The sequence below is a fragment of the Salminus brasiliensis genome, chromosome 22 (genome assembly GCF_030463535.1).
Source record: "Salminus brasiliensis chromosome 22, fSalBra1.hap2, whole genome shotgun sequence".
In the NCBI taxonomy this organism is placed as follows: Eukaryota; Metazoa; Chordata; class Actinopteri; order Characiformes; family Bryconidae; genus Salminus; species Salminus brasiliensis.
Window position 1 is genome coordinate 10,160,836 of NC_132899.1, and position 20,067 is coordinate 10,180,902.

General features: G+C 43.1%; 1 protein-coding gene across 1 annotated transcript; it reads right to left on the reverse strand.

Annotated features, from left to right (window-relative positions):
• Positions 1 to 208: 208 nt before the first annotated feature.
• wnt3 (wingless-type MMTV integration site family, member 3) lies at positions 209 to 19,574 on the reverse strand. The gene is made up of 4 exons (XM_072668003.1): positions 19,495 to 19,574; positions 5,516 to 5,757; positions 2,261 to 2,526; positions 209 to 688 (listed from the first exon to the last, which is right to left on the reverse strand). The coding sequence occupies exons 1-4, from the start codon at positions 19,572 to 19,574 to the stop codon at positions 209 to 211; spliced, it is 1,068 nt and encodes a 355-aa protein (XP_072524104.1).
• Positions 19,575 to 20,067: the final 493 nt, after the last annotated feature.

Here is a 20,067-nt window from a genome sequence, read left to right on the forward strand (position 1 = left end):
ATTGAAGGATGTTAAAAAGTTCCAGTACAGAAGTGCCACTACCTACTGTTTGTGTGTGTTGGGTTCATCATGGCGATATATCTTGTAAGTGTGTGTGAGTGTGTATGTGCAGGGGATGTCTGCATACTTAAGTCCTATCTCTTGCTGTCCCTTTTTCACTCTCTCCATGTCCGCAGTCTCCCCTAACCCCTACCACTTTTCCAGTGCCTCATTTGCACGTGTGTACATCGTAGACCCGTACACATTCTTGGCAACTGACATAGCAGCACCAGTGGAAGATGCAGTGGCACTTCTCCTTGCGCTTCTCAGTCCGTGTGTTATGGCCGCGGCCACAGCAGAGCAGGTCACAGCCCTCGATGCCATGGGAGGAGACGTTGCAGACGCGGTCGCGTGTGCCGAAGGATCCCGTCTCTGGGTTGGGCTCGCAGAAGTTGGGCGAGCCCTCATAGTACACCAGGTCCCGCTCAGTGGGGTGCTTGAAGAATGCGTACTTGGCCCTCAGCGTCTCTACCCAGCCGCGCGACTCCCGGTGCTTCTCCACCACCATCTCAGAAGCACTGTCATACTTGTCCTTCAGGTAGTCCCCCAGAAGCCGGAAGTCAGGCTGTGCCCACCAGCATGTCTTCACTTCACAGCTGCCTGACAAGCCATGGCACTTGCAGCGCAGGTGCATGTTTTCCAGGATGGTCTGGAGTAGAGAGGGGAGACAAATTAGAAATTCGTTTTTAGTTACCGTATGTTTTTCCTTTTCCACTTGAGTTGCAAAGGTTTAAAAGCGGTGAGCCTAATGGTAAGATGTACGTATAATATAAAATAAAGGCGAGAGAAAGCAGAAGAACATGGAGGAACACTGGATTTGTTTGCAAAGTCTATCCTGCACATTGTTAAGTTTTCTTTTCTTGAATCCCATGAACACTAATGACTAAATGGGTTCTTCTATTTCTCACTCCCATAACTTTAAACAGTAACTTATATTTACTTTCATAGTAATTAGTAAGCTCATTCTAGAAAGTATTTTTTCCCACCGTCTTATGTTGATTATACATTGTAACGCTTGTAACAGCTAAAGTCAGGATTTACATTGGGAAAGCTGTTCCTACATAATCAACAGCGTCTTACTCAGGTAAGTTTAGCCTAGGTCAGGTCTTGCAGGTTGTGCCAGGCCTAGCAGGCTACAGGTGTTGTGCAGCTGCCAGTCCCTCAGACAATCCCTTGCAGTGCTTAGCTAATTCCCTCTCAGAAGTCCTGCTCATGCGAGTGTGCCGGTGGCACTATGTCTTTGTTTTGGTTTGTTTGCCCCAGCTATATTTAGCTGTAGAATTCCCCAGCTGCGGCGGAAGGCAGGTGTTTTTGCGGGCCCCCCAGGGGGCCAGTCGGGGCCTCTGACATCATGTCCCAAACTCGTTGGGCCCACGGCACCTCCCGCGGCCTGTTTGGGAACAATAGAACGTGAGAGGCAGGTGGGGTGGCCTGGGGTCCTGACAGGGCTGCCTGTCTTGCTGCCTGCCCCTGTGGTCTCTCGCAGCTTCTGTCGAGCACAGATCAAAGGACTGGGGCGTGTTGCAGTGTGGTCTCGCCAATTGCCCCTCAGCAGCCTCAGCACTAATAGACTCCAGCACTGTGCTCTGACAGCGGCAATGACGGGCGAAATCCCGAGCTTTTCCTCCCTCCCGCCGCCCTCAAACCACTAACTGCATTTACACCTCAGTCACGGAATTCAGCAGGGATGCGAGACATGTGAGGCATGAAAGGATCAGGGAGGTAATTACCCAGCAATTTTGAATAGAAATGCTCCTTTTTGGGGTTAAAAGGCTCTCAGAAAAGAGATCAGGCGATTCCTGACAGTTGATCTGTCATGCATTAACACCTTGAACTGTGGCCGAGACCCACCCAGGAACAGTACAAGCAGGGCATTGTTCATTGTTCCAGTATTTTAGTACTCTTTAATTGAATTTTGTTGGTGATAAAAACTGTGCTATGAAATGTAGGTCTAAATCCGAGAGAGCGGTTACCGGTTTTGGTCCTGGAATAATCTTGTCTTATGCATTTTAGTGCTTTCCTCACTTCAACACAGTGAAATAGTTATTTAGTTGTACAAGATGAGGAGGGAAAACACCAGAATACACATGGCAGGGGTATTCCAGGACTGAACACCTTAATTTAACACCCTTGATATAGAAGTATAGGTAGATGTAATATATGTTATATACAAGAATTATATTAACAGTATTGAATGAATTTCTTTTTTTTTTTTACTTACCATTCGTCCAGCTTCGTTATTGTGCCGGTTCATTGCTGAACGGGCATCTGGGCGGTTTTCTCGGGCGTCTGCAAACTCACGGGACACCAGAACCCCAAATTCTGCGTCTTCGCTACAGCCACCCCACTTCCAGCCTTCACCCGGAGGCCCTTTGTGGTGGGAGTCGCAACCACACATGGTGGAGGTGCCCTCTGCACACGAGCGGGTCACTGCAAACGCCACACCAGCTGATGCAATCGCATGGACAAATGCAGATTCTCTGGTGGCTAGAGAGAGGGAGAGAGATAGAAAGGTACATGAGAGAGCAGATCTTTTAACATACCTCTCAAGAAGATGCATATGTGCCATGACTGATGCAGCTTAGGTTGCCCCTGTGTCTGTTTAGCAACAGCATGCCTTGAATTTTTTTTGTCTGAGGTGCCATGTCCCTGAGGCTCTAGGATAATGCAGAGGCGTTCATCCTGCTTCTCCATATGCGAACCTACTGAGAGCCTCCCGTCAGACAGTATCTTAAGGGCACAGATTGTTTTCTGTGGGCTCTGAAATATTGATGGGACTCCGCCGTTAGCACATGGACCTTTTTGACAGGACAGGCTCAATTGTTGGACTTGTCATTTGCGCCTAATGCTGGCTGGGGTTTCGGTGACCCTGTGTTATCTTAAAGGCACGTTGCTTTCTGTCCGGATAGTGTTTCAGGAATGCCCTCCCCAGCTCAGGCCCTGCGGCCGCCTGTGTTTAAAAGCTAGCAATAAGCCTGCGTGTTTGCTTTCTGAAGGCATGTGCTGAGAGATGGTGTTACGCCTCCTTTGAATGCAACAGCTTATTATGTAACCAGACACCATTGTTTCATAATCGTAGCACACTTACTTGTGGCTCACCCAGTTTTTCTCTGGACCCCCTTCCCTTGTCCCTCAGGGCCCAGAGGAGAAAATGCTACTGTTGCTGCTGAATCGACACACAGACATTGCAACCCAGCCAAGGTCTATCTACTACTGGCTCATCACACATGTACATACACACTCCACATCCAGACAGTCTTTGCGAATGCAACAGACATTCCAGCACCTCTCACATACACACACACTCCGACCTCCCATCCTGAGAACATTTGCACATCTCTTAAGGGTTCCCAGATCTCAGATTGGTTTGTCATGTGTCGTCAAGTCAGCACACACAAAATGTACTGGGAGGAAAGTTATGTACAGAGCGTTCCAGAACTTTTGCTAGATTTTTTTTTCACGGTAACAAACATGTTGCATCAGTTTAGTGTTTACGACAGCTTCTCTCTCTCATGCATTCTTTGCCCACACGCAGCATTAGTCTACGTTGTTGTGCAAGCTGAAAAAGGTGAGAGGAGATGGTCTCTCATTGACCTGGCTGGGAGTGTGACTCAAGATATTGTCAGGTGATTTACCCATCATGCTGTCATACAAGGGATTGCTGAGTCATTTATTTCACAACTTAAAATACAACAATCTCTTACAAATCTGTGTAAAAGGAGATGGGTGGAGCCTTTTTCAAATTTCCATAAAGGTTGTGTCAGGCATTCATTTCAAATCTTTTTTTCTCTCATGTGTTTGCTGAACATGCTCGACTGTTTGTATGTTCTGTTGTTTTATTCTGAGACACACACACTGCTCTTTTCTCCTGATGTTTGTGTGTTTGGGCACACACCTCTCAGGGTGGGAGGCCAGAATGAGGCCCAGTTGGTTCTGGCAGGCCCAGCTGGGTTGACTACAACAGAGTGCTGTGAGCTGAGGGCCCCAGGAGCTCTGGCCCCGAGCCAAACGGAGCGCTGCTCCCGCTACCTGCTGGGCCCATGAATCCGCCTTTGTCTCCCTGGTGTCACACTGTATTACCCACACAAAAGGGCCCAGCACCCCCACACCCCCACAGCCCAGCTTAGCTTTGCCCAGAGCCGGCCTGGCATTCCCAACAGGAGCAGCCCCCCCATCCCAACAGCGACATGCACACACCAACCGTGAACCCCGAAGCCTTCCTTTTTCCTTCTCGCCCCAGTTGGATTGTTTCTTAAATAAACCCTCAATAAATTGAAAACCACTGGCTTCCCAGTATCTTCCCCTCTCTCTCTCTACCCTTCTCACTCTCTGACCTCTCCCCCTCTTCACCATGGCCAACCTCCCTCTGCCCATCACTGCCCCCCCTGCCCCCCCGACTCTCCCTTCGTGATGGGGAAGGATGGGAGATTCCCTTTCAGCCCATTTTCATGACACAGTCAAAAGGGCGTGTGAATGGGGCGTTCGTGGGAGCCGGGCTGTAAGAGGCACACAGAGATGGCTCATACTGGCCTTCACGCACAGTAGGGGTTGAGCGGAACCCCCCACCACCCCCCATCTCAGCCCTTTTCTATTGCTTGTAATCTCATTTGGCCTCCCCTCTCTCTTTCTCTCATTCACTCACATACTCACTGCCTGGCTCCCTCCTGACACATAGGCTAACTCTAACGCCTCTCCTGATCAGGGGCTGCACATCTTCACCCTCAGGGACTGCGGCAGAGAGATAGGCCATCTCAGACATCTATCTTTCAGCTCTGTTTGTGCTGTTTTAGGTTCCCCATTGTTTTAGTCATGTGTTCAAAAAATGTCTGGCAGATGAACAAATTCTATTGCCAATTTCACAGTGTGAATATTGTTGAACCATGGCTGTAGACTGTCAGCAGATATCTGGAGAGTTTTCAGTGAGCTCAAATGATGGCGCACATCGGAGTTCTGTAATTAAAGCAAGAAGCAGCTGCGTATTGAGTAAGCTCTAACACTCATGTTCACCTCTGAGACTGAAATTGATTAAAACATATTCATTATTTATAGTATAGTTAATGCGTAGTATCTACACAATACATGTGACACAAAATATGTGCATAATCTTTGAATTATAAATTGCAGAATGATTACTGATTACTGTATATGCAAATGCTTCGCATAGGGTATAAGATTTCCAGTGAAATTGCTGCTGATTCCTTCCACTTAAGACACCTCCTTCAAACCTTATCTGAGCCCTCAGCAGCTTCTTTAGTGGTGTTGTGTCCTTGGTGAACAATCATTCTAAACTATCCCTCAGGGACCCCTTGACAGTCCATGTTTGTACTTTAAGAACTTCTGTTCCTGTATGTATTCTATCCTGATCGAAACTCAAGAACTGAGCAAACCATTAGCTATTAGAGTGAACCCTACATTTAATGTTATATAGCTCAGAGACTACAGGCAAGCAGCTGGTATCCTGATTTAAAGCCCTTACCTTTGTCTAGCACAGGACCAAAGATGGCCAGGTTGTCCTTTATGGTGGTGCAGTTCCATCTGCGGCCACGGAATTGATGCTGGCACTCTTGAATGCCCAGTTTGACGCCCTCTGCCACGCTGGGCATGATCTCTATGTAGTTGCGGCAGAAGCGCAGCTGCTTGGGCACCAGGCCAGGAATGGATCCGCACAGGATGGGCTGGGAGCCCAGGGATGAGTACTGCTGCCCCAGAGCTAAGGACCTGCAACAGGTATCGGGAGAACATGCATCAGAACCAGTACCTCTCGAATTAGAGTGCCTGGTGGTGTATCTAGTAGAATGTGTTGAATCTCAGGACTCATATATAGGACTCATATCAAAATAGTACAGTGTTCTCTATTATAGTAAATTCTCTATTAGTTTATTATAGTAATTATAGTAAGTTCTATATTAGTCAATATGTAGAGATATAATAAATATGTTGTTTCTTGCCTTAATAGCTGACAATGTTTTTTTGTATTTCAATGTACTCACTGCTTTACAATTTTGTGTATTCGTATTTTAGCATAACATTATCATTTACCAATCAGCCTGCTGACTTTTATTCTGTTTGTGCTAGACTAATACTTTATATTATGGCTAATGTTATATTAAGTCTATATTAGTGGTAAAGTTGCAGCTTCTATAAACAACTTTGCTCTCTCCTTTTGGGATAGATAGGACACCACACTTTTGGAAACTTGTTGGAGGTCATTTGTGAGCCATATCTCAAATTAGAAATATGCATTTCAGTAAATGAATTCCACCAAAATAGATAGACTGATAACTATATGTGTACTGGACAAGGAGACTATTACAGATAGTGCCTGTTTGCCAAAAAGAGTGAAGCTGATCCAGATAAATATTGTGTTCTTCACTGGCTTTGAGAAAATGGTCAGAGTTAGACCCCATTAATCTGACTGTAACATTATAGTCCTCTTACATGCAGCAGTGTTCATATGTTGATGTTAGAGCACAGTTACATCCACAGATGTTTATTTGAAGTCATTTATCTAAACTGTTTTTGTTCTAAGCTATTGTTTTTTAACTTGTATTAATTGGCTGAGTCTCACATTTACTTTACTTTCACTGAGGTGTAACCTTTGATACCTAAGAACTGAGTCAGCCATTTGGCTCACTTCCCTCCATTGCCTTGTGGTGCGTTTGATTGTGTGCGTTTTAAGTGTGAGTGAGCGATAGCTGACAAAAGGCATTCCAGGGAGCGAACACTGCTCCATACGGAGGGTTGGCATCTGTCTAAACATGGCCTCAGTACCACCACACCAAAACAGGCATGCCAGAAACCATTACGCTTTCATTCACATAATTCATTTAATTGCCTTCTTTTTCACCCCAACATAAGGACAAAAAAAAAAAAAGAAACGCTATGACATTTGCCATGCCTGTGTTTTAACATGTTTGCTGTTATGACAGGCTCAAACACAACTGAACTCCCACCCTCTTAGCAGTAGTGCTGCTTAGTGTAATCATTAATATATTTTAAACAAACACATTTACTCTGTCTCACTCTCTCACAGACACACACACACACACCCCTTTCATTCCCACCCTTGAAAGATTAATTAACCACATATTTAGTGTTGTAAATTGTGTGTGGGAGGAAGAAAAGTTGGAAAGGTTCTATCAGGAGCTACAGCTACTTTGTTTCCTCTCAGAAAATTGCATTCTGAGCTCTCCATACTGCACAAAACTCACTTCCACTTCATTGATGTCCTGGTTCCCAGTTTACCCAGTTTATCCAGTTTAAAGTAGCTTTAAAATGTTTAGGGCATATTTCAGAAAATGGAAACACTAGGGCAGGAAAAACACAGCCCTATTGTGACAAAATCAGATTGGTTCAGCCGCAAAATAGCATAGCTGCTTTTGCGGGACAACGGGGAAACCGGAGGGTGTGCATGAAGATATGCTAGCTTGTACAGAACAGCATAAACGTATTATGTACACTACCCCACATTATGTAGTGACTTTGTCTGAAGTCTTTCCATACACATATTTACCTACCTGTTCACACTATATGTCCAAAAGTAACCAGACACCCATTCTAATTAGTCAGTTCAGCTCCTTTAAATTCTTTGCACCCAACAGAGCCGGTATCAGGACCACTAGAGGAAGACAGTCATTGTCCAAATCTGCTGCAAGATGGTGATGTGTTCATGTCTGCATTACCAAGGTGAAAGCAGATATCGCTATACTTGTAATTCAAGCTCAGCGTAGGCCTGTCAAGATAACAACATTTTTGGACAATATATTGTCCCAGAAATATTTGCGCTAAACAATATTTTTGTTATTTTAAGTCCATTTATGCCACTGATGTAATGATAATATAATAGCACAATAATGCAGGTACACACTTTTAAAGCACTTTACTTTTCAAGTAAGAATTTTCTGTGGATGAAACTCCAACATCAACATATGAACACTGCTACATGTATGAAGACTATAAGGTTACAGTCAGATTAATTAGGTCTAACTCTGACCATGTTCTCAAAGCCTAAATAAATAAAACATAAAATAAAACCATGGTTCTGAATGGATAAAATTGTCAGGGTGTGTATCAGGGTAGTGGTGTTAAAAGTATGTTCTCTGCTTCCCCAAGAGGCTAGTTAGTTTTATACACTTTACAGTAGGTTTGGCAGACAACGGATGTAACACATTCTGCTGCAGGGCAAAAGTGTTTTTTGTTGCATTTGAATGCAAATGTACGTATATGGCTTGAATATACAGTGTGAAAGAGTACAGCAGCAGTAAAACGGTGTTACACACTATTATGGTTAAACTTTGGCAGTTAATCCGTGCCTGTGCATGCCAATCTGTTGCAGTCTGTGTGTATGGAGGCACCATTATAGATGCATTGGTTATTGTGCACTGCACTGTTTTTCCTACATGATAGATGTCACTGTTTGCTCACAGACCCTTTCTCACCTCAGTCTCACAACAGAAAGCATATAGCGTGACTGCTAAAGTACACCCAAATAAACACAATGGGCAATATCAAAGTCAGCAAAAATGGTTGAGTATATGTCCATATATTTTAAGATAAGTTGATATGTGTGGTCAGCCATTAAAGAGATATATTGAGCTCCCCAGAGTTTGGCTGTGGAGCAGTGGTACTGTATTCTGTATAATGAGTTGGAGTGATATTCCTGTGACTGAAAGCAATAAAATCTAGTGTAACCCTTTTCCAGAGGAACAGAGGACTACAGAAGAAATGAACAGGTGTCTACAAACATTTGTACAAGTAGTCTATGAACCTCTGTATTAGACTTATGTATTGTTGCTGTGGTTTATTTTACAAGTATTTAATGTGCTACTGTATGTCTATGTGTGTAATTGACCCAGACATTAGACTTTTCTAAGGTGACACCGAAAGCCACGGTGTGCTGGACCTGTTTGAGGCCTGAGGCGTGTCCCAGTCCCCCCCTGTGGCCTTCTGCAGGATCAGGAGTAAACAACCCCACTGATCAGAGAGCACTCACTCAGCATGACCTCACGCCCCTGCAGGGCGCAACCCTATCGCCAGCACCAAGCTCACTGACAGCACCGCTGTAGCTGGCCCCACAAAAGCCCTGCCATTGAAGTCAGGGGAGAAGAATCCACCTCAGAGGCATCCCCCCCCTCATCCACCCCCCACTCCTTCACTCCATCCATGTACTCTTCCTTCTGTTTGATGTCTCGTGAACACAACACAGAGCTGAGCATTGTCAGTTCCCTGCCATGTATCAGGGAGAAAGAAAGAGAGAGTTAGAGAGAGAGAGGTCTGAGGCTTTGTGGAGTCTCGGCTGCAGCTTTCACTGAAGGAACCTTTGATACCTGAGACTTGCGTCAGCTGGGTGTGCCGCCACCTCATCCCCTCCTACAGTGGGCCAAAATAATTGTGTATTTGGTACGTGTGAGAGAGAGAAACACAAAGAGATTTGAGAGACTTTGCGTAATTAACCCCTTAAACTCGAAGTACCTACCAGTGGGTCCAGGTGTTGTGCCCCCTTACCTTAGTAATTACATGCATTTCTTTACAGTTTCCTAGAAGTTACAGAGTAATGCATAGTCATTTCTAAACAATAATAAGGCTTAAGACTAAAAACTGAGTTTTAGGATTTAGGGGGTTAATCTCTTACTTTATAGGAATACAGTAATTGAATCCACCCAAACATTTTATAAGCTTGTTTGTGAAAATGTGACCATTCCATTCGTGTTTAAATGATTTTTAATTCCTCACCTTAATTGCATGCTGTCTTCAGTTATCCATAATCATTTTCTCAGAGCTATGACTTAAGCCCATACATGCGCCAGATGAGCCCCTGCAGTGGTGCTTACTGGAAGCAGAGCTCCTTCCCCTTCCCATTGCTGACTGAGTGAGTAAGTGGCATAATTATACAGTCTGCTAACTGTGTAACTGTCCATTAATCTACCCATATGGATGACTACCATGTACGTGTGCACACTGAGCTGAGCTCTGAGTGCTGTGGGAAGTCAAAAAGAAAACTTCAAGGCAGTAAAAAGCATACAGATAAGATACAGATGACCAGATTACACTCAATTCATTATTCTGATTATTTTAGTGAACATCTGAGCTTGTCAAAGTTGTGTTTTGTAAGTTATGTGTGCTGCAGATCTCCTGACGTAGGAACAGCTGATATTTGGGTCGAGCTTGAACTAATGGTTTAGGCAAAGGCGTGTACATGCATCTCAGTGAACCAATTACCAAACCACACAATGCTTTTGTGTGGATGTGAGCATGTTTGGACTGTGTACATTGTGTGCACGCTGCGTTTTGTTTGGGAGCGATGTGCACCGCTGATCTTGAAGTGGAAGAGAATGAGGCGTCCTGCTTGTCGGCGCACTGTGTGCGAACTGCATAGTTCTACAAGGGAACGCCTGTTGATGTGTGTGGGAAACAGTCTCCCATACACTTTTACAGACACATGGTTATACACTGAGGTGTAGGCCATGTCTATGTTACATGTAGACATATGCTGTATGGCTACCTATTGGGAAAACGCTAGGATTACCATATATTGGCTGGAAAATGGAAAATGAAATGCAAGAGATTTCAGTATGTATGACATTACTATGATAGTATGTGAAACTTTACCAAGAAAAGAAAAAGTAACTATTGCTGGAACATCCAGCCATGGAAGTAAAAGTCTCCTTCATTCTTTATCAGGTGGACAATGGTAGATCTTCTACAAATGAGAATAATGTTAGGCTTCAGTACTTTTTCAGTACTGCAATTTGGCAGACAAATCAATTAGGTCTAAACTTTTGTATTTTGTAATTCTGAATAAAGTAATGTGTTTGGAAATACAAATACTTTTCTGTGTTTAGTCCAGCATTTAGTGTTGAGACATGACATGACTCTTGTGTGGGTATCAAAATGAAAAGTCTGGTTTGCGCTTTTTAAAAAACAGATTTGCTGTTGTCAGGCCAGTTGCCTAGGGCAGAGAAAGGTCAACCATTAGAGTCTAGTTAACACACTCTACATGTACTTTTATAGGCAGATGCTTTCATCCAAAGTGACTTTCAGTACAGGTGTACATTTTTTAATTAGTATGTGCATTCCCTTGGCGCCCTACCAGTTGCTAGAAGCTACAGGAACACTACATCAGACTAGACTGCACCACTGGATATAGACATGTGTTATGCTGGAATTGTCTGAGATGAGCCCAGCAGGCCTTAACTAAACAAGAAACTTGAACACTGGATAAGTGCTGACGGCTGACGTGCAATGGGTGTCCGCCTGGGTGAGGAGGGGCTGAAAAACTCCGGGGTCTAACAGGTGCTTGTCTGAGCAGGTCAGAGGGCCACCTCCAGCCCGAAGGCTTTCCCTCCCTCTCACTCCCTCTGTCTGTTTCTCTCTCTCTCTCTCTCTCTCTGTTTTTCCCTCGCTGTCTTGCTTTTACTCCTCACTGCCTCTTTCCCTCTCTCTCTTTTCCGTCTTCTCTCTTGCAGTTCCTGGTGCTGGGTGGGTGGCAATTTCAATGCTGTAAGAGAAAAATAATGACGCATGCTCATGGGCCATTGCAAACCACAGAAATGAAGCATATGAAGAGAGGGGATTCCTCTGTACACAAAACAGATCGGGGCGTCCACGCCAAAACAATCAGCTCAGGATTAAGGCAAGTCCTGGCTCTCACAGAAACACACAACACACGTAATTCCCTAAAAGTACTCAACATTCATTCATTCAGAGAGACCAAGTAACACTTTCCCTTTAGCTTTTACCAAGGCAACGAAGTATGCATCATTTGCAGGGAGTGTGTAGTGTCTTTTAAAGCAAGACAGTATCAGATGCCTGTAATCAGCTCCATTCATTTGTGTTTCCCAGACCATTGACAAGATTTGAATGTGAAGGTCAGTTGTTTAACTAATAACGTTCCTCATTTGTGCTCGCTCATTCCCGCTGAAGAAGGGAGTGTGTGTAAAAGGGCTATTTAACTCAGTGTCAGGAAAATTCAGAGGCCCTTTGAACTTGTGGATTGGATTTATGACATTTGACCCTTGCAGCTCTCGAAAAGGATGCCTTGTTAAAGTAGTGCTTAAGTTCATTACAAGGCCATGGATTGGGCCTGCTCCCGCAGGCATTAGACAGGTCAGAGAACAGTCACCACTCACCTCTGGCAGTCTTGTGCTGACCCCTGCAAGCTAATACTTGCATTCACATATCATTGACATTTAATATTAGAAATACAGCAGAGGTACACTAGATATATATTTTTTTCTATTTCTTTAGCTGGAAACTTTTTGTTGGGTACAGTTTTTCACTTTTGCAGTATTAAGTGGGTCCTTGAATCGAAGCCCATGGACTGTTCCTCATTTTTCAACTTCTTAACTCCTTCAGAGCAATGGTATTGAGTCCAGTATTGGCTTGCGGCCCTGCCCTAAACTGGCTGGAAATCATTACACATTAAAACACATGCCACTTGTAAATGGCACAAGTAAAGTCGCTAATGTAAGAATATGGAAATTAATGAGATACCTGGCGGTAAATCTGTGCCTTTACTCTGACTCTGTCTTTGTGAATAGGCCCTAAAACTTTCAAATTCTTACTCCATCAGCAATAGATCAAGTCACTGAAGTGTGCACGTATCTCTCAACAAAACCAGATAGGTACAAACACATGCTGAATACCCTGACACTCTGTTATGTGTTTCTTACGACTAATGCCTCTAGACGAGAAGTTAAAATAGAAGATTTTTTAGCAATAAGGCACCTCTCCATGTGTTTAAAAGTGAGGGGAGCGTGCTTGCCCTAGGCTGCATGACCAAGATGAGGCCCAGAGAGAGAGAAGAGAAACAGAAAAGAGATGAGAGGGATTAGAGAGAGAAGCAGCCTGTCACAATCCATTTCTCTCTCTTTCTCTCTCTCTCTCTCCCTCTCTCTCTCACTCTCTCTCATTTTCTCATTTCTCCTGAGGCGCTGTTTGAAGCTTCATGGAAAGTAGGGTGGTGTGTTGTTAGGAAGGGTGAGGGTGGGGGGTTGTTCTGTTGCTACTTGCACTCATCGGCACTCCCCCAGCTTGCAATGCTACATAGAAAATAGTATATAATCATGCTGCACTACAGCATGCTACAGACTACAGACCCTATAAACACAGAGCCAGATTCATCTGGCATGATGCATCATTAATGGTAATAGCAACAACCTTCGCTTCGGCCGTACTATAATTACACCTCATTGTTTGGCTCCTTTTAATGAGGGGTCACAGAGTGTATGGTGTCTCAGTAACGCAAGATGGGCTCCAGTGTTAAAAGTCATGCATGGCTGTAATTTACTCCACACAGTGTATTCGCTTAGTGCCGGTGGCAACATTTTTTGATGTGAAAAGGCAGCCAAATCAAAGAGGCCGTCGTCTGTATGCGCACTTGGTCGCACGTTAATGAATGCCAATCATTCTTAAAAAGGTTCCCGCATGAATGCACTGGCACTTCAGCTTGCTAACACACCCCAAGTACACAAAGTTAGCCTGCAAACTGTTTGGATTCATTACGTAGAGCCAGTAAAGGCTTTAATCAGAATACTTCTTAGCTTTTACCGTTGATCTTTGTCTGTCATTTTTTGGTCAGTTACCTGATTCTTATTGGTGCTTAATGTGGTTACATTGACAGTTGTCTTTTCTTAATACTGAGTGGCCTGCTTAGATACAACAATGAGTGAACGGGTGTTGAGAGGTGCCAGTTGGTGAGGACAGGGCTTCTCTCTTCTTTGTGGTGCCAGTTCAGGTTGAGAGTGCGAACGCAACCTCTCAACTGTACTCAGTTGTTGTGTTGTGTTTTTCTTTCACCGCACTTTTGATTTGCAGGCCAAGTGCTCAGGGCTGATCAGATAAAAAATGACAGAACTCCTGAAAAATGTTCAAACCTGTTTTCTCTCCCTTCCTGCTAATTCCCCTCCCTCCTGCGCTCGGCGAAGACTCAAAGTTAGCGCTCGGGACGGGGATCCCCTCCAGTCAAAACAGTGAGCCTCTGCCTGCCCGCCTGCCTGCGCTGCTGCTAACTGCTGAATCTGTCAAGAAGCTTGCATACTAACAAGCCTTACTGTGGAGCAGATTGGGCAGGCACATGCTTTTTATTTGTGCTCTGATTAGAAGTGAACCTCCAAAACCTTCCTGACTGATCTATAACAGACAGCTTCCAGAGGGAGAGGATGTCAGAGAGCTCACCCTGCCCCCATTATTTTACCGTAATAATGATTTCAGCTGTCAGCTGACAAGTAAGTGCCAACATCACAACAAGTGTATTAAATATGGGGGCTTTGGCATTATTCCCAGTGTAATACTCCCATTTTCCAAGGATAAACCGGTTTCATCTTTAATTTGACAATTATTGCAAACTCACCAACCGGTTGTTCCAAAATGATCAGGAGTACTTTGTGTGAAAAAACAAAAAACAAAACATTTATTAGCACCAAAACCTGTGATATGTGGTCTACATAGACCTTCACTACAGCAATGTACACTGAGACTCGGTTAACCTAGTTGTAACAGCCTCTCGCTGTAGATGCTGATCATACTGCTTGCTTAGTGACCATCAGCTTAGCTCATACTTTACCACTGGTGAGGCCACTGAGGAATTTTAATGCGAATAATTGGTTGTAACACGAGTTAGAGCTATACTTGCTAAATAATGCAGGCTACCATATTAAAGAGTTTGGAAAATTGATATATTAAGTTATGTTTAATAGCTGGTTTCCTATGCTTCAATCACAGCTGGGATGATGCCACTGGAACAGATGTTCTCGCAGCCATGAGGTTTCGAAGCTGTTACTGTATGTTTCTGTCTGTGATTCTTTCTATTCACTGCCTTCTAAACAAAAACTTCTATTTCATCAGCCTCACTTCATTTGTGTGTACCCTCTGTGTGTGTGAGTGTGTGAGTGCGTGAGGATGACCTGAGCGATAACCCTGTAAGGTCTGGATGATGCACGGGGTGCAGGTGTAGCTTCTTAATCGTCACTCTCTGAATGAGGGTCTGTGGGAGTGTGCCTTCTCACTGTTATTGACGTACTGTGCTTATGAGGCCTGACACTGTGAGTCTGTGTGTGTGTGGATGTGTGTGTTATTATACATTGTGTCTGCATATCAATCCATCATCTTTCTTGCATGGAAGTCATTAGTCCATATTTGAGAAGCTTTCCAGAGATAGGAATGCTGATCTAGGGTCCTATTATAAGACCTTATTTTCAGTTACAGGCACTTGTGATGATCTGTTCATGATCTGCTCATCCGATTAGCTGAAATAGCAAAAACTGTAGAAATGTGACCTAAACACATTTCTCAATCACTTAACCTAGGGTAACCTAAAAATGAATGGAAACTGCAATGACCTTAATTATATTAGCCTGTTAAGCTAATAAATGTAGAAATGAAACCTTCAGATCTGAGATTCTTGGAGTAGATAAGTAGCTCTCTGTATACTTCCTGAGAGCTTCATCCTGCAGTGCTTTTCACCTTCTCTGTGTGACCGCGCCGCTCTCCATAACCCCCCGTTATTGATATTGAACCTATAAGTCTGAAGAATAACATTCTTTATTGCAGCCTATCTGTTTGCGTTCACCCTCCCTCTCTGAAGTGGCCGAACTAATGCCTAAACATCCTTGATCCTTTTCACACTGAATTGCAAACGGAGGATTTTCCCGCACTAAGTATCATTAAAGCAGTCCCACTGGCCGTTGTGCAGGGGGTGTCGGGTAGATAATGACATTCCTGAAACCAAGAGATGGCTCCTTAAGTCCCATTGAAGGCAGCAGGAGTAGGTCAGAATCCCCACTGACTCCTCAGGGCTATCTGCTTCGGTTGTTGCTCTCACCAAAAAGGAGAGAAAAATCACAATTTCTGGTATTGTCTTTCTTTCTCTCTCTTTCAGTCTTTGTCTTTCTTCTGCCTGTGTCCCCTTTTTAATCTTTTTCCCCATACCTGTGTGTTGAGTGAGAGCAGCATTCTAAATTGATTTATATGTTCCCTTCCTTACTGACAGCAGATAAATCATCTTGTACAATATCTGATTATGCATTTGGCTGCAAATTGTTCAACAGTGTTGCAATCAGTTGCTCATTTAGACCATTTAGTGAACGGTATGCTGTTGCATGCAGCGCTGCGAGTAAAACGGAACGTCAGATCACTGCTTCAGTGAATGGTGCCTTAGTCAATTTGAAGATAATAAAAGCTGCTTAGGAGAGATGTACTTGCAGGTCAAGCCTTGACTTGATGGTTTCAGGTCAGTTCCCTCTGTTCGGCTGTGTGGTAGCAGTAGTCATGATTGATAACAGATGAATAATTGCCTCAGAGGACAGCTGGAAATGAACGAATGATAGTTTTGGAGGTGCTGTTATGGAAGAAAGCCGCAAATGTTCTTGTCTGTCTGGCATTTGCAGACATTTGGAACCGCTGCTTGATTGAGTCCTAGCATGAGCACTCAGTCATCATCTGTAATGCATGTGTAAACAAACAAGGCCAGGCGAGCTCACAGAGTTCAATAGCTTTCTCCTCTTAGGGATGAGCGTAATTAGTTGATCTGCGTCGCAGAGAGACACATTAGCTTGCTGTTGCTGCTGTGAAGTAATTTTTTCTGCTGAATAAAGATTTTAAAAAGTCTAATAGAGTTTGTAGGATCATGATTAGTAATTGTTATAGATCCAGAGACTTTTTCTCTCCTAGTAATAGTTCTGATTACTAAATCTGTTATACCTCACAATCATTTATAAGAACAACTACAGATTATATTATATAATTATAATGTGAATAGTAGGATTGTAAACCGTTTTAAAATAACCATGATAAAGAAGTAGTAATAAATACATTTTAATATATATATATATATATATATATATATATATATATATATATATATATATATATATATATATTAGGGTCAATATCTCTGCAGATGCCGATCTTGTATATCGGATGGATGCAACACCGCTTATTATTCTCAACAGTGGTGAAAAAAGCTATTGGCCTTTTTAAAAATAATGTACTTTATTGAAAGAAGTAATGAAATCTCTGTCACCTTCTAAGCTGTTCAGTTAAGGTACAGCGTATAAGCAGTTCTTTATTTCTGTATAATTAATATTCCCTCATTAAGCTTTTATTTCAGCCACTGGTGACTGCAAATAAAGTTCATTTTAATAAAATTCACAACCACCTGGTGTGGCAGTCACTAAATGAGACCCAGGTACCACTGAGGTTTAAGATCTTTCACACACCACCTCGTCCTAAATGTCAGCAATTGCACTTTAGAATGAAATGCGAGTTTTAGAAGCCTTTGACTCTGTAAAAGATTGATTTGTCACCTGCTAGATGTAATCTGATAGGAGGTGACGTGATGGCAGACATAGGCTACTTTGTAGTTTCTTAGACTCCTTCTGTCTTTTATGTTTCCAGCATAAGACAAGCACATGACAAATTATGTATTACTTGATTAAAGGATGTCTAATGGGAAGTTCGGAAGCAGATTTTGAGATATGGATCAAATAAAGTTGCAGGTGTGGATCCCCTCATATAGCGGAAAAGACAAACACAATCTGTGCATTTGATTACTTAGTGTTTCTGCTATTTTATACATTTTACTAACAATATCTGAGGACAGTGTTTAATGGGTGCTGTAGAAAATGTGAAACCTACAGACATTTCATTTAGTGATTTTTCTCATTATATACATTAAATGCATTTGAAATTAAATGCTTTGAAAGGACGCATTGTAAGAAAGTTGAGTTGTTGGGTTGTGCGTGTTTTCAGCCAGCAGTAATTTATTACTTTGTGCAGTGGCTTCATACTCACTTTTTGTAAAATAGTTTTTTTATATACCCTAGTCTGTAGTGTGTGTGCCACTCACTTAAATGCCTCATACCTCTCTGCCTCTGAAGAGCCTTCTTTGACTCTTCAGCACCTGTCCACTCACCTGAAGCCATGTACCCCTTTTCATATCTCTCTCTCACTCTCATTTTCTTTCCCTTCACTTCAGACGTGTTTCACGAATCAAAGGGGCCAAGCTTTGTTAGCTGAGCTGGTGAACCCAATACCACTGTCACATCAGTTGGCTTTTTGAAAGGCACAGCTTCAGGTCGTTCACACACCTACATTGCTCGGCTCTTTGTCACTGCTGTCTTTTGGCTTTGAACGCCGGTGTTGGTGCCGGTGTAAACCCATGCTGCCATTACCACTTCAGCCCTGTGGCCTGTATATGTGTGCTTGTGTGTGTTTGGGTGTATGTTTGGCAGCCCTTGCTCAGTAAACGAAACCAGAAGATGCTAGTGGTTTGGAATGGGACAGGAGTGAGGATCACATGCTAACTGGGACCATTAGGGCACATTAATCCTGACAAGTATTGTGTTGGGAGCCAGTGAGGCTTTTGTCATATGCCTACGCAAATACTTTTGCAAAAACCCTTATGGGGTCAGTAGCATACACAGACCACTTGGCTACATTCATCCTGACATTTATTGTGTTGGGAGCCAGTGGAGTTTTTTTTTTTGTCATAAGCCCACACAAATATTTTCGCAAAAAGCCTCATGAGGACGGCAGCATACAAAGAATATGGAATATTTATGGTAATGCATGTATTTGGAAAATATGACAACAGTCATACTAACACTGAATCCTAAGTTTCCTAAGACTGTTTCCTAAGACAGATATTTACGTAGGTAAATTGTGCGCCATCACCCTGATAAACAATGAAATACCTGAGCAACACTAGTTTACTGTTGCTACATAATTTTTACATATTCTGTTTAAAACTGATTCAGTCTAGGATTTCAATATCCTAAGACTTTGAAATGTGTCACATGTCGCCAATTAAAACAAATGTAGACCTCTGTAAATTGATTCAGTAAATTCATACTGAAAATCATTTGTTCATTTCTGACATTTTGTTAATGTAGTAGTCGTCACCTTGGAATGAAATATTGAGAGCAGTTCTGACAGTGTATATTACGTTAGAAATCATGGAGTGCTGATAAAGTGGTTTAATTGCACTGAAATTGTTGGGCTACAGAATGTAGAGAGACTAAGGAAGGGACAAGCACTAATACCCCAATTACCACTCCTAACACGGCAGGAGCACCGAAGCTACTCGCGAAGACAACAATATAGCCTCTCTCAATAAGCTTGCCGCTGTCTCAGCCCTTAACTCTCACCAAAACTCTAGTCCTTCACATCCCACCTCCAGCCTCAGTAAACAACACTTATTTCTTTCTACCCCAAAACATTCATGTATGAGACAAATGGACGTGAGAGAAAGCGAGCAGTGAGGAAAAGACAGGCTAGCCTTTTCCGTTCCACCAGAGACTGAGGTTAAGATTCTTTGGACTGAGAGGAGAACATTTTTCCACGCAGTCAACTGAAAGTGTTCTATATTTTCTGCCCTCTAAAAAATGATCATTGACCACCACTCTCCCCATGCTGTTGGAGAAATTGATGCAGAAAGTGGAGATTGTAGCTACTTACCACCAGATGGGATAGCCTCCAAGCACCCGAGAGCTGGACAACCACATGCACATTATATATCCAACAAGGTACAAATCCATGAGGTATGTCTTGTGTGGATGGCAGGGTCTATTGATCAGTACATAGGATTTCCGGAGAGGGGGCGAAAATGAAGTCCCAGCAGATCTTTAGGAGAGGCTTTGATGGTTAGAAATTTTAAATTTAAAACAAATTATGGTAAAGAAAAAATCCTCCTGTTTTATTTGCTTTTTTAAAAGTCAGGACAAGAAAGTGTGTGTCTGTCTCCCAGTAGTTAGGGGAGTAAATGTCTCACACACTCGCACACACGCTCCTACCCGTCCTCTCTATCCCTCCCTCTCTCTGAGCTTCTTCCCTAAGGTACATATCTTTTTCTCTCCCCACTTTTTTTCCCCTCAGGATGTCTCATCCAAAGGGCCAATATTAGAGAGAGAGAGAGAGAGAGAGAGAGAGAGAGAGAGAGAGAGAAGATGAGCGAGGTTTGGAGATGTCAGCTGGCAAGCCAATCACAGAGCATGGCCTTAGGTTACGCAAAAAAAAAAAAAAAATTATTAT